At 34.2% G+C, this 13,890-nt stretch overlaps 1 protein-coding gene across 1 annotated transcript in view; it reads left to right on the top strand.

The window, feature by feature from the left end:
- Positions 1 to 10,932, top strand: part of KLHL1 (kelch like family member 1) — a 190,842-nt gene extending 179,910 nt beyond the window's left edge. The window contains exons 9-10 of the mRNA XM_026075972.1: positions 5,554 to 5,725; positions 10,548 to 10,932. Of these exons, the coding sequence (XP_025931757.1) occupies positions 5,554 to 5,725; positions 10,548 to 10,607 (232 nt within the window). The 3' untranslated portion in view covers positions 10,608 to 10,932. The remainder of the gene's footprint in view (positions 1 to 5,553; positions 5,726 to 10,547) is intronic.
- Positions 10,933 to 13,890: the final 2,958 nt, after the last annotated feature.

Below are 13,890 nucleotides of genomic sequence, written 5' to 3'. Positions count from 1 at the left end.
TTTTATAGTACCAAGTTGTATTTAGRTGTATTTAGTAACTTTTAAGCTATATCTGAACAAAGAAGAGAAATAGAACTGCTTATGTGATGCCTATTTTCAGCACACTACAGCACTTCCTTCGGCGGCGCTGCCACTTCCTGATACGTTGATAAAGTCCTACATACTTCATTTACAGTACCCTGAATTTTGCAAATGGATATTCGGTAAATCAGGAATGCCTGGTAGGGCACAAGGGCACAGCTGGAATGATTATAATGTGCAATTTGAAGATACTATTCAAATGTTTCATGAAGGTTGGGCTTTTTGCTGTTGAGGGTTTTACACACTTTAAAATAAAATAGGGAGAAATATATCTCCAAATACGTACAGGTTGCAAAGTTAAGTAGATATMTTGAAGTAATTGGTTGATCTAGACATGCAATTGAAGATAGGAACTGGGACTGATATTTTTCTGAAGCAGTCAAACTTTTATTAAATGACAATTGTAGCTTCTGGTGAATCTGGCTTGGCATCTACCAGTGTCCCAACATATAAAATTTGCAAACGTACTCCTTAAGTTATTTTGTTCAGTTTTAGACTTTTTTCCTTCTCCCAAGCAAAGAAGGTTGCAGAACAGATCACAGACTGCAAAATACTTTAGATTTCCATGTCTCCAACAGATGGAAAGTTCATCAGAGAAATTCCATGTCCTCTTTACTTACAGGATCTTTTGGCCTTCTACTTATAACGGACAATAACCAGAACTTTCAGGGAAGTAAATATTCAAATTAAGACTACTAATGACAGAATTTCTAAGGTAGAAATCTTTCAAACTACTTCTACTTACCGGTACTTATAAGAAAGCTTTTTTTCCGTTTTTGTGTGTCTGAGAAGAAAACCCTTCTGGTGGCAAAGAGAACTCACATTCCATCATTTTTGCATTTAAAGAGAAGTGTAACAAGCAGCTAAACTTCATGTGCTTAAGCTATCTTATGTAATGGCAAGTGAATGACAGTTTATACAGTGTTTCTCAAGTACGTATTTGTGCACTGATAACAAAAAAATGTGGATAAATGTGCTTGACAGGCAGCTAGCTTTCAGATAAAAATTGAAGCTAACAGATAAGAACTTGTAAGCCTATTAGTTTGCGTAGGGTAGGTGTGAATTAAGTCACAGACTCCATTAAGACAGGAAAAATCCCAGTGTTAGGTATATAAGGTTGCTGGGAGGTGATTTAGTGTCCCTATTATTATATTCAAAAATAATGGCTCATCTTCCAAAAATAAAAACAGCTTAGTGACTTAGGAAACCAAGGACTAGTAAGTGTTAGTGAGATCTATTATTTCAAGTTATTTTAGACATCTCAGAAAGTTTTACTTTCTGTCAATATCTATGGCATCAGGCTTTTTTAACTCTGTCTTCTTTCTGCCTCAGGAACAAATCTGTTTTCTCTTTGTTACTTCAATCATTTTGTCATTCTGATAGAGCCTGCAAGGATGTGCTTTATTCAAATATCAATTTTCTCCAGGAAAGCTGTCAAAACACATAATGATTCAAAAAATATTTTTGACATTATGGAAATCTAGTGAGAGCTGATATGTGTTTGTGAATGCTCCTGTTAAAATCCTGTTCAGCAGTAATTAGGACTCCCAATCTGAACTCTTCTGAAGTTGATGTGATTGTAAAGGATTTCCTTTAGGCAAGTGAAGATACAATGAATACTGCTAAAGCAGGTTGTGAAAGTCTTTTGGCTAGAGGAATATGATGCTTTTGTCAAAAAAGTCACACAGTCTTTTAAAAAATCCATTCAAAATGAACATTTTTTGGCTTTTGTTGCATGTTTATTTCACTTTCATATATTCAAGCATTGTTTTAAAGTATTCTTCTATCAAGTTTTAATAGACATTTATAATAATTCTAGCTATTAATTAAAACTTGTATAATTATATGATTATACAACTTATTAATGAAAGATAGTGAAATAAAATAGAAAAAAAACAATAAATGAAATAATGAAAATGAATAAAAAAGAAAGTAAAATGAACAACATTATCATTTTAATGATATTCTAGACATAAGAAGTTGAACACAGCATCCTACCACCTTGCTTTCTGAGAAGTTCCGATGAAACCACCAAGATAAATAGCCAGTGGATGAGTAGAATTTTTTCCTGACATGTATTTATCTGTCAAGAACGATTTAACCAAGGTTACAATAAAAACAAGTAATTCTGTTACTGCTCAGTTAGGAGGTCATTATTATGAATGAAAAAGCAGTTATAGAAAAAAAAAACACTAAAACATTGCTGTTGAAATATTTATGTTAAAAAGATTCACATATTCTGATTTTTCAAATATAATGCAGGACCTCCAACAGTATTCTTACAATTTGCTTATTGAAAATATGGATGACTGAAATACTTAAAATGACGTTACCATCATCAACCTTAGTGGTAAAAAGCCTAGAATTTTCTCTTTTGTAGAGCATATTTATATACAACTWTCAATACTATTATCAACTTCCAGTTAAGTAATATCAGACTACAAGAACACATAAGGACAGAACTCATCTCTCCAAAGAAATAAATTTATAGCTAATACTGTCTCTCAAAGAAGTAGGAGAAAGTGGTTTGATACATAATTTTATATAACAATATAGTAGTTAGAGGACTTGTACAAGACTAAAGAAGCTGGCTTCAGTGTTTCTCAGCCTGAGACAACTCAGGTGCACATCTCAGGTCTCAAGAGTGTGTCAACTACAAGGCTACAGACTCAGAAAGATGTGCAGAGGGAACTTATTCTCCGTATATGCTGAAACAGCAAATAACCACCTTGCAGAAAGTTAAAAGATTCATGAGTGAAAGAGGGGGTAGGAACACAAGAGAGAACATGATATATAGCTTACCACATTGGCTTTTGCCTGGATTTTTGCTCTAAGGGCTGTTGCTGTATACTATCCAGTGGCTGTGTAATTAAAAATTTAGGGTTTTGTAGCAGGGACTTTAACCCAGATCTTCATTTGGGTGAGAGCTATGCTCATTCCGTATTTCTTGATTTGCTTCTCTCTGGAACAATTAATTGCAATTGTTTTCTGCATTATGGAGCCAATTTTAAAGCATGGGAGAGGGTCCTCACCTGAATAGATTATAGTCTGCTGTTCAGGGCATTCTTCTGCAAGACGGCAGATGTGACTTTGAACCTCTCAAGAACAGGTTTGGAACTGGAGTTGCTACATTTTTAGCTGATATAGGGAGGTAATGTACATGGAGATACTGGAGTAGTGGAGAGTAGCATGATTTCAGACATACCATTTGCTTAGTATTACCTCTTGACTAGCTCTACCAGCTTCTGTGCTCAAGACACCACTTTTTTAATTCCTTCTCTGGAACTTCAATAACTTCCAATGCACTGTTAAGGCAGGCTAAATGCTTAACATAGGATTCTAGCTTTTTCTTGGAGAAACACCTGAAAATAAAGTATTAGAGAGGTTAATATGGAGGGATTTTTGGGGGGGAGGGGAAGGATCTGGCTCAAGCTCTCATTTAAATGTACAAAATGCCAACTTTTCCTGGAGAGAGAAAAAAAAAAAATCAGAACTGGTGATTTTAAATCAACACTTCTCTTTTCAGCTGAATTGCAATACCACAAATGAGTGGAAACACAACAGGACTGAGGAGGATAATAACCGAGTAAGAGTTAGAAACAAAGCAAAATGTAGCATTGGCTACAGTTATATTTGTAGGTGCATCCATTCACGGACAGAAGCCTGAGACCAAGTGATAGAAAGTGATTTATGTCCATAGCTTAATGCCAGCCTCCTTCTCTTAAACAAATAGTCCTTTCCACCACAGTTATTGGTTCTAGGTCTCTCCTTGGCTTCCCATGATGCCCTTCAAAAATAATGAAAGATAATAATATTTCTTTTAATTCAAAGAATCTGAAATAACTTGTGGTTTCTAGCAGCAAGCCAAACTAGTGGTCTTACAGCATGAAAATGAAGCTATGTATTGCATGCCCTGAGGAACACAGGAGTGTTTGAAAGTGTTTGAGGRTGAAAAGCCAGCTAAGTTTTAAAGTTCTAACTTCTTTCTTAATGTCCTGCTCTCCTTCTTAGAAGCTTAGTGTAGGACTGTGTTTTTAGGATAATGTAGGTCAATTTAGTATGAGGTGTCTGGAAACAGGAAGGTGGTTTTGTTTTGTTTTATTTTTTAACTGTAACCAACCAGAATACTAGCAAACAAGAAGACAACTTTCTTACAACCAGTTAAGCACAGGTAGGTTGAAAGGTGATACATTAAGACAAGTTGTCAATAGTGGTTTTAATAACAATTTTTAGATCACTGTAAATTCTGGAAAGTGCCCAAGAAAAAAAGATGAGCAGACAGCTCCAGGAAGTAAAGAGAATCCAGAATTTGTTATTCACAACAAAGCCTGCCTGGGATCTACAGACTGGCATTCCCATATGATGGTATGATTCCTTGAAGGGTGCTCTGCACATTGTCTAATGCATGGGGGCATCACTTTGTTCATCATGAAATACCACAGCCAGGGACTTGTCCATTAGATATTTTTCTTATGGTACTCACTTTCTGTATTTTAGCTGAGTGACTAGTTCATCTGAGGAGTACTCACATACTATGATAATATAATAATACTATGATAAATGCTATCATACATGCTAAGACACAATATTCTATTCTGGTAACATTAGTCACCTGAAAATGAGATATCTAGTTTAAGCTAATGCTCCAGACATCCTTAGTAACCAGTTGACAGGCACCATCAGAAGGTGATTCATTTCCAATTTGCAATAGATGTCTAAAATAGACACAACAAATTTGTCTCTGAAATTATCTAATTTCTACCTTGAYAGTAAAAGTCTAAATTGTCAGCTTAGACTAAATATTTAATTTTTAAATAAGTAACATTATGTAAGGAGAATTTTACCTTCAGTTTTAAAAGTTCTACAGTGATTAATGTCTTACTGTGGAAGAACATACAAATATGAAAACAGTACTACTGTCTTCACTTGAACAAGTATCAGGAGGACAATTCAACTCCAAGACAATTAAAATTATCCCTGAACCCTTAAGGAGGTTTTCTTGCTGTGACTATAATGTAATATAATTTTAGGAATTTAGTAATATAAATTTAGAAATTAATTATTAAATTAATYAATAATTTAGAATTTATAGTTTAATCTAATTTTAGAAAGAATATTTTTATTATAGTAAAGAAAATATTCTATCCTATATATCCTATATGGAGGTATTTTATACATATATCCAAATTTTGGTCTTATGGTCCTTCTTATATTTCATTTTATGGCACTTTACCTGATGAAGTACTTAGTTTATTCTGAAATGTTAACTGAACAAAAATTGYTAATCAACATTAAAAGCCTTGAATTGGGAACACAATAAATCTATGTTTTCTTTCTGCTGCTAAAAGAATATTTTGAATAGGGTGCTCACGATTTTTTTTCTCCCCCAAAGGGAGACTATAATTCAAATGAAGATCACAATGAATCACTTAGCTTCTCACTGGACATTCAGTTTCCTTTCTTCTTCTTTAGGTATGATCCAAAAACTGATACATGGACAATGGTGGCTCCACTGAGTATGCCTCGAGATGCTGTTGGTGTCTGTCTCCTTGGTGACAAATTATATGCAGTGGGTGGATATGATGGTCAAACATACCTGAACACTATGGAATCATATGACCCTCAAACTAATGAATGGACACAGGTACTTAAAAAGTCTGATTTTTTTTTTTCTTCTATAAGATATTTTGGTAGAACTTCATAAAAGCATTATTTTGGGGGAGTGTGAGGAAATGCAGCTGGCTTTGCCATAGCTGTAAAAGTAGTCCCAATATTTTATCAGCTGTTATATTAGAAGTTTCTCCTGAGAAAGAAAGGAGACAATTAGCTCCAAGGTAACTAGAAAAAAAAAACAACAACAACAAAAAAACCCACAGACACAGAATAAGCAGTCATTAAAATATTATCTTGTTATCCATCAGACCCAATTTTTATTCTGCTGAATATCTATAGATTTTTTTTTTCATCTTTCTTAACGCAGAAAAAATGTTATAAAAATTGTCAAAATGAATCTGGAATTTTAATTGGTGACCAGCCTGTCCTGAAGATTCTTCATATGAAAACGGTTTATGTAGGGAGTCAAGTTTTCAGTTCATTCTCCTATTCCATTTCTTTCTTTTTGATAGACATTTTGAAATGTTGACCTATATGTATATTCCAAATGTTGAACTATATATTAATTAACAGGTGTAACTGAAATTGTAGTACAGGGCAAGAAGCTGGAGAGTAGTGATTAATTTGTAGAAGGAATGTATTTTATTATGTCTCAGTAGTGCTTGAAAAGATTTGAAGCCATAGCAAAGCCTTAATAAGAAACAATGGATTCTTTCTTTCTTTCTTTCTTTCTTTCTTTCTTTCTTTCTTTCTTTCTTTCTTTCTCTGTGTGTGTGTGTGTGTGTGTGTTTAATTCTGTTTTAAGACTTTCTGGAAAGTAATTCTTTTGAGTATTATAGATATTTTCATTGGAATTATTCATCCTAAGTTCCCTTTAAAGTCAGTGATAAAAAGTACACACTTTGAAAGCGTGATCTCATCCTAAAATAAAAGTTTAAAATAGGCCAGATGAATTACACCCCACAAATGCCTATTTCTCTTTATGATTATAAAAGGCAGCTTGTATTGTCAATCTTAAATGTAGACAGATACTGTGTAAAGCTAATGAAAATGTCCATTTTCTTTTTTTTGTCTATTATTAATTAAATGCCAAGAGAGCATGTTTATGACATTCTGTAAGAAATGGGAATTCCATATGAAAAGTTTGTTTCCCAAAATCCACCAGTCCACATAAACAACATGACTAACTGCATTTGGACACCAATCAGAGAGCTGGCAACATGCAATGCCTCTGCTTCGATGTGCACGGTAGCATTAATTATAGTGTATTATTATTATTATTATTATTATTATTATTATTGTGGCATAACATAGGTGCTGACTCTTCCATGTTAGTTTCAGCAAGTGAAGAGATTCAGTCTCCTACAACTATTCATCCTTGTATCTTGAAATAGTGTCTGAAGCTGCTAAACTAATTCGAAAGGAAACTTGAACCTGTTTAGGAATACTGGAACCATATGATTTTGGTACTGGTAACCCTGACTTTGCCTCGGGGACTAAAGTGGAGGCATCGGTCACAGTCTGCAGAACATGGAAACCTTTTGCTTATCAGTGACCCACAGAACTTCCTGAAGCCAAGCAACCTTAGCAGCAGAGAGGAGAGCTGAAGCCGTAGCCTAAAAGAGGAGTGCAGAGCCCTTGGTCTAACTTTTCGTACTCTGAGTGGATTTCTCCCAGAACCTGATAGCTTGCAKACAGCTGGGTATAATACTCTTCCTACTGCAAGATCCCTCAGTAAACGGAAACTTATTAAGTTGCTCTAGACAATTTATCCACAAGTTCAGTAAGCTGACAAATATTTTTTGTGGAGGTATATTTGTGCATAGGCACAAATCAAGCGGTTTCACAGTGAATTTATCTTTAATTCACAGGGACTGAAAAGTATGTAGAATAAATAGTAACCCACAAAAAATTGTACATTAATGTAATTTAAAGTAGTATTATTTACAGAAAGCAAATTCAAATTTTCCCCAGGGTGAGGAGTTTGTTCTCTTTTCAAAGAATACAAAATTGATAGAGGTATTTCTCCACTAATCCTCTAGGAAGCTAAAGATATAAAATTCCTTGTGACTCAGCCTCTGTCAGTTTGAACTGTATCTTACTTCCTAATGAAGTACTGTATAAAGTTAAAAAAAAAAAAGTAGGGATGAAACTACACTTTTGAGGATCTTGAGGAACTCAACAGGGAAATGGATTAATCTCTGAGCTGATAGATTGTTGATTAATAAATGGTTGATAGATAGCTGATTATTCATATTAGTGTGATTTAAAGGCCACAGGCCATGTCTTGATTTCACTGATCTTGCACTGTAGCTTCATCTCTTACAGCTGCGACATCAAGTAGGTAACAACTGTACAAACCACAGGATGCAACATGAACTGCTGAAAAGCTGAGTTACGGCTTTTAGACCATGCAACAGAAGACGCCTAGGGCTATGGTTTTTAGATAATTCTTGAGCCTTAGCGCTCCTCCTGAAAGACCATGTTACAGAATGTTGCTGACAGGTGTTGGTCCTCCTTGCCCTCCCTGTTCAATGAGGGACAAAACTATGGCCTCTAGTATCAGCATTTCAGGTTGTGAACACTTAATTATGCATGCATTCATTTACCCAGACTTTGCACTTCATCCTTAGCATGTTAGGTAACTTTTTAATAATTACCGTTCCACATGAACATATGAAAAGAGGCAGTATAAATGCAATGATGCTATTCGTTATCCACTCATGAAAAGCAGCGATAACATCTACACTTCTCATGGATTGAAATTATAATAGATCAGCAAGGTACAGTGATAATGTTATGAAAAATCATTTTAAAGGTAATTTCCCTGTCACACACTATGGCTGCAACCTTTTTTGCTTGCATGGTATCCTGCAGGTGAAAACTACCTAAAAAAAATTTTAAATAAAGATGTTAAAATATATTTAAAAAWATATATATATAGAAATCTCAGGAACTACTTATTTCTCACTTTTACATTCTAGTCTATCATCATTTTGGCTCTTACTTTTTAAAAATAGGTCTCTACAAAAAAAGTCCTTGCTTTTCTTTTAGCTAATATCCAACAGTACATCAAAGGCTGATGTAAGTTAATGCATTAGTAAAGAGTAGTCTTGCAGCTGAACTGTAACACCAAAACCCAGCAGTTAATTTCTTTCTGTCTTGTGACAGGCTTCCTGTGTGACTTTGAACAAAATTATTATATTATGTGCTAGTTCTTCATTTGTAAAATTAAAATAAAAACATTATTTTTCCCACAACATTGGGGATTTTCTTCTTTTTAGCCAGAAACAAGATTTTATGATGTTATCTTATAGTGAACACTGTTATAACTTATTAGGGATTATATGTGATTTAAGGTGCAAACTTTAAGGTGCAAATGCACCTTAATAGGAAGAGCAAGGACCTAGTACTTGGCTTCTCACATATTATTCTAAAATTCTGATTAACTTTTAATTATTAGGTAAACAGGGGGTTATTTAAAAATTTCAAACAGACAGTAGCTGACAGTATATTATAAATAGTAATTATTAAGATTGGGCTTCACTTTAGGGATAGGATTCACTGGGAGAGTAAGGGTAGGATTCAGCTTCAGATGAAAACAGCTAAATTTAGCTAGCTACCCCCCTTTGATCTAGGTGACTAAGTTACTGTCATATTCAATGTGTCAATTCAATGCTGCCAATTCATATTCTGTTAAGTTGCCCAACAGAGGCATCTAGTGCATTTGGGACACCTTAGACTGTCACATCTGTCTTTCAACAGCCTACAGCAAAAAGGGACAGGTCTTGTGCAGACTTTGCTATATTTCCTAGACCTGTAATTCTGAAACAGTATTTTCTACAACATGTCTTGTGTGGAAGCAGCTGAAGAAAACTCTTAATTAGAAAAGAGGAACCTGGAGAAAGTCAAGCGATCAACTGCTAGATTTCAGCTCTAGTTATCTATATCATTTGAGGTGCTGTGGGGTCTGTTGCTCCAGAAAGGAGGAGAACTTCCATGGCTCCTTGGTCCCATACAGGTGGCTTGGATACCATAGGACTTCCCAAATGGCACAGGATATTTATGCAACTGAGTCCTGTCTTTGATATTTACAGTGTTGATATCCACATCTCAGATAGTCATTTTAGCTTTGCTTTATTTTTAGTGGCTGTCTTCAACAGCTAAATCTTAGAGTAGATAGTAGATCGGATATTTTCTACTCGGATATCACAGGAACTTGTGTTGTACAGACTGTGTTGTGCCAATCAAGAGACAATGTAAATATTTAAAGATTTATCAAAAAGATATTCAGAGAAATTGAAGTAAGTCCCAAAGATTTCAAGGAATATGTAATATACTGTGGAAGAAGTGATATATCCCCTTGCTCCACTTTTAATTAAACTTTCTAAGAATGGGAGATAGAGGCTTTTTTTCTTTTGTGTTTTAATTTTTAAATATTTCTAAAATTTGATATTTATATTTAAACTAATTATTTACTATACAGCTCTTCACCGGAACCTGTCTCTGTTATACAGAGCTTGCAATTAAATAGAACAATAAGACACTCATCTAAAATTCCACTGAAAATATATACTAAAAATAGGAATAAAATCCACATCCACTGTGCCATTAACTGGCAACAATTCTATAATCACATTTTCTTCCTGTTCTTACATTTTCAACTGAAAGATATAAGATATGAGTAAGCAATTTTAAAAGTGCAACACTAGGATATTAGTGGGTTGTATTTACTTTTAGCTTTTTATACTCCCATTAATTTTGACCATTCCAGAATAACGTTGACACAGCACTTCTTCCCTTTCTTGCATGACTTCTTCGTGTGCCGTTAATTTGTATCTTTTTTTCTGCAGATGGCTTCCCTAAATATCGGAAGAGCTGGTGCCTGTGTTGTAGTCATCAAGCAACCATGACTTTGTCAGCACTGCTTAGGATTTTACTGACTGTGAAATGATTATTTTTCTATCAGACAACAAGAACGATAACTTCATGAGAACCAGGATTTACACAGTGAATACTCTGTTAATCACAAACTTTAAGAAGTTGGAAAATGAGAAAGATTAAGGATTTATGCCCTATACAATCATAAAAACTGTTCACAGTTAGTGAACAAGAGAAAAGTCAGTCTGTTATAGGAATAGATAGGTGAATACGCAGGAGCAAGTTCAGATACTGCTCTCAAGAACAGGTGCTGTGGAGCTGGATAATCAAAAGCACTGAAGGACAGTGCTACATAAGGACCAGGAGGGAATGGAAGAACAATTTTCATTGCTCCGAGAGTTTTAACTGCAGAAACATCAAAGTACATTTAATCACTTTTAAACTGTAATTTTTAAAAGAGAAAAGTAGATAATATTATAGTGTTTTTTTGTCAAGATCTTGTCTTCAAATGGGTTATGGCCTTCCCACTTAGACATGCAGTTCAAGGGAAGAGAATTGGTTCTTACTAAAGTGAAGAGATAGCAAAGTCTGAATATTCTACTCTCATTCATAATGATTAAGCTGTTGCTCTGCAGTCTGAAAAAAAGCAAAATTAAAATTAAATCAACAAAATAATTGTTTTGGTAGCTTTGGATTGTACCTGCCTGTCAATATTAYACTTCTTAAAAGCGAGTCCATTGAAGGTGGAGCCTGAATGTTTGCACAAATTATACACAGAAAAAGCAAGCCTTTTGCTGCGCTGGGGCTTTGTTGAAAATGTAGGAATCAAAGGAGCGGTTTTGTAACTCTTTTTTAATCCTATATTCAGTTTAAGCATGTGGACTCTGATCATATTGTTTAATGCATCTTCTGCATGTTAGGAGCCTGTGAAACACTGGAAAACAGATCCTGTTGCTTCATTGCACCATGTAACAGATGAACCATAGCCAGAAGAGATCTTAGAGCCTCTTTTAATTTAAATTGGCAGCTACTCATTACATTTAAAGAGGGATAAAAATACTCTATTTTATTTCTTTCTGATGTTTGCACATGCACAACTCTGCCTGATTATGGGTGCCAATTTATGACTGAGAATTACTGCAAGCAGGGGATTCAGGATGTATAGAAGTGGAGTAAGACAAAATTAGACTATCTGATCTAATAAATCACATATAGTAAATATACTAGTGTCATCTGTGCTTCCCTTTTGATTGATCATTTCTGGCAGTAACGATACACTGAGCTTTTGCCTTGGCACTAGAGTTGACATTATTCTTTTCTGTCTGCTCAGCTGAATCAGTTTGAATCCTAAGACCATTAATGGAATATGAAATTCTGTTATTCAGGCTCTGAGAATAGGCCTACCAAATATATTCTTTTCTTTAGAGCCTTGCTGACCCTTTAAGAAACATTTCATGGTCTAAATACAGCAGCCTTAAAGTCCTCTGTCACTACCAATTTTGGGGAGGAATTCCAGTTATAGGTAATAAAGCTTTCCTAGTGGAAACCTTTTAGACCATTGGGGTTGTAAAGATAAATACAGCCTCATGCTTAGGACCTTTGATTGGAAGACGTATCTCCTTTTAACAGCAGCACAGCAACATGCAGTGTGAAGGTAATCTTCGTTTCCTGACACAAGCTAGACTATATTCTAACACATAAGTACACTGATTTTTTTTTTTAGTATATTCCTCTATACTAATTAGAAACCAGTTGCAAAATCTTCAATATTAGTTTTCCACAGTCAGTTGGGTTTTGAATTACAACTATTGTCTCTTTCACAGACAAGCATGCTCATTTTTTTCCCAAACTAAATCACCTATATTAATAGAAGGTGTTACCTCTCTACAAATCTTGCCTCACTGAATCTTCTGAAGCCAAACGCACAAACTTCTAGAATTCTAACTGCAATTAAATATGAAGATGAAGATGTTAACAATCAATTTTCCTACACAGAAACCTGATGATCTTACAATTTTAATTTTAATTCTATTTTCAGAATTTCCTTTGGAACACATTATATTCATACACAATAGAAATATGATTATTCTACTTATATGCTTACCTTCAAAAAGAATTACATTTATTCACAGCAATCTGTGAGAGATATTTGTTTTCTGTGCCTTGATTGTTTTTATTCTCAAATTCCTCATTTCCATTTTCAATTTTCCTTTATTCTTTTCAAAGTTATTTCCATCTAAAAATTTCAGACTACTCCACTTCTCTAAATCTGAAACAACAGTGAAAGAACAAAATTATTATTTTTTTCTATTTACATCAGGTAGAGTCTAGACACAATACGAGCACAATCTGGCTTTAAGTTTCTTTGTTTAGGCATACATCACTGTCTTATGGAACTCTTCCTAAACAAAACTGTGGGAGAAATTTTTGGTGAGAGTTTAAGTTTTTCTTACCATTGTCTTTATTCTTCTCTTATTAAAACAATAGTATTTTGACTTTTGGCTTCATAGGAGATGGATTTAAGTCAAAATGGTATATTATCTTAATCTTGCCTTCTATGATCCATCAAGATCCCGTTCTACATATAAGAGTTAAAACCACTTGTAATAGGCTGTATTGTGATAAACAGTATTACCTTTGCAGGAAAAGTAGCTGTATTTCAAAAGCCAGATTCTCTCATCATTATTAATGTTACATGGTATCTCTTTTCCCAAATAATCCTTTTGAATTCACAGTGTGAAAAACACAGCAAACTCAGATCTCCAACAAATACTCATTAATTTCAGTTAAATAAATAAATATTTTCCTCAAAATGTTGCTTCTAAGTTTTATAGTTTAATAGTCTAAATACATTTAAAAATGTTATCATTTTCTTTCTTTGCAATTCATTTTTATTAATTTCAGGTATTTTTGTTCCCACAATGTCAACCTAATCTACTAGGGTGTCTTTGTTTTCCATTAGCCTGAATTTCTATACACTCATTTTGTTCTTATTGCTGCCCACGCTCTTATACATACATCTTTTATATGAATCAAAGAGTAAAAATAAGTTCTTTAATCATTTCAGAGAATCTTGGTGTTTCTCTGTTTTACGTCTCAAAACTGCCTTTTATTTTGTTCTTTTCTATTTATTTACTTATTTCTTCCTTGCTGTTACTGTTTTTGAGGTAGCAGGAAGATCAAGGCCCTGAATGCTAGAAAAGCTATTTTTTTTAAACTGATGAGTTTGTACAGATTTTTATGAAAAAAGGAGAAAACAATATTGGGATAAAGTGATGATTCCTGTTTCAGGGCATTTACTGCTGATTGTTGGAT

The sequence above is a fragment of the Apteryx rowi genome, unplaced genomic scaffold (assembly GCF_003343035.1).
Source record: "Apteryx rowi isolate R43461 unplaced genomic scaffold, aptRow1 scaffold_417, whole genome shotgun sequence".
In the NCBI taxonomy this organism is placed as follows: domain Eukaryota; kingdom Metazoa; phylum Chordata; class Aves; order Apterygiformes; family Apterygidae; genus Apteryx; species Apteryx rowi.
Note: the sequence above shows the minus strand (reverse complement) of the source record. Positions and strands in the feature narration are given on the sequence as shown.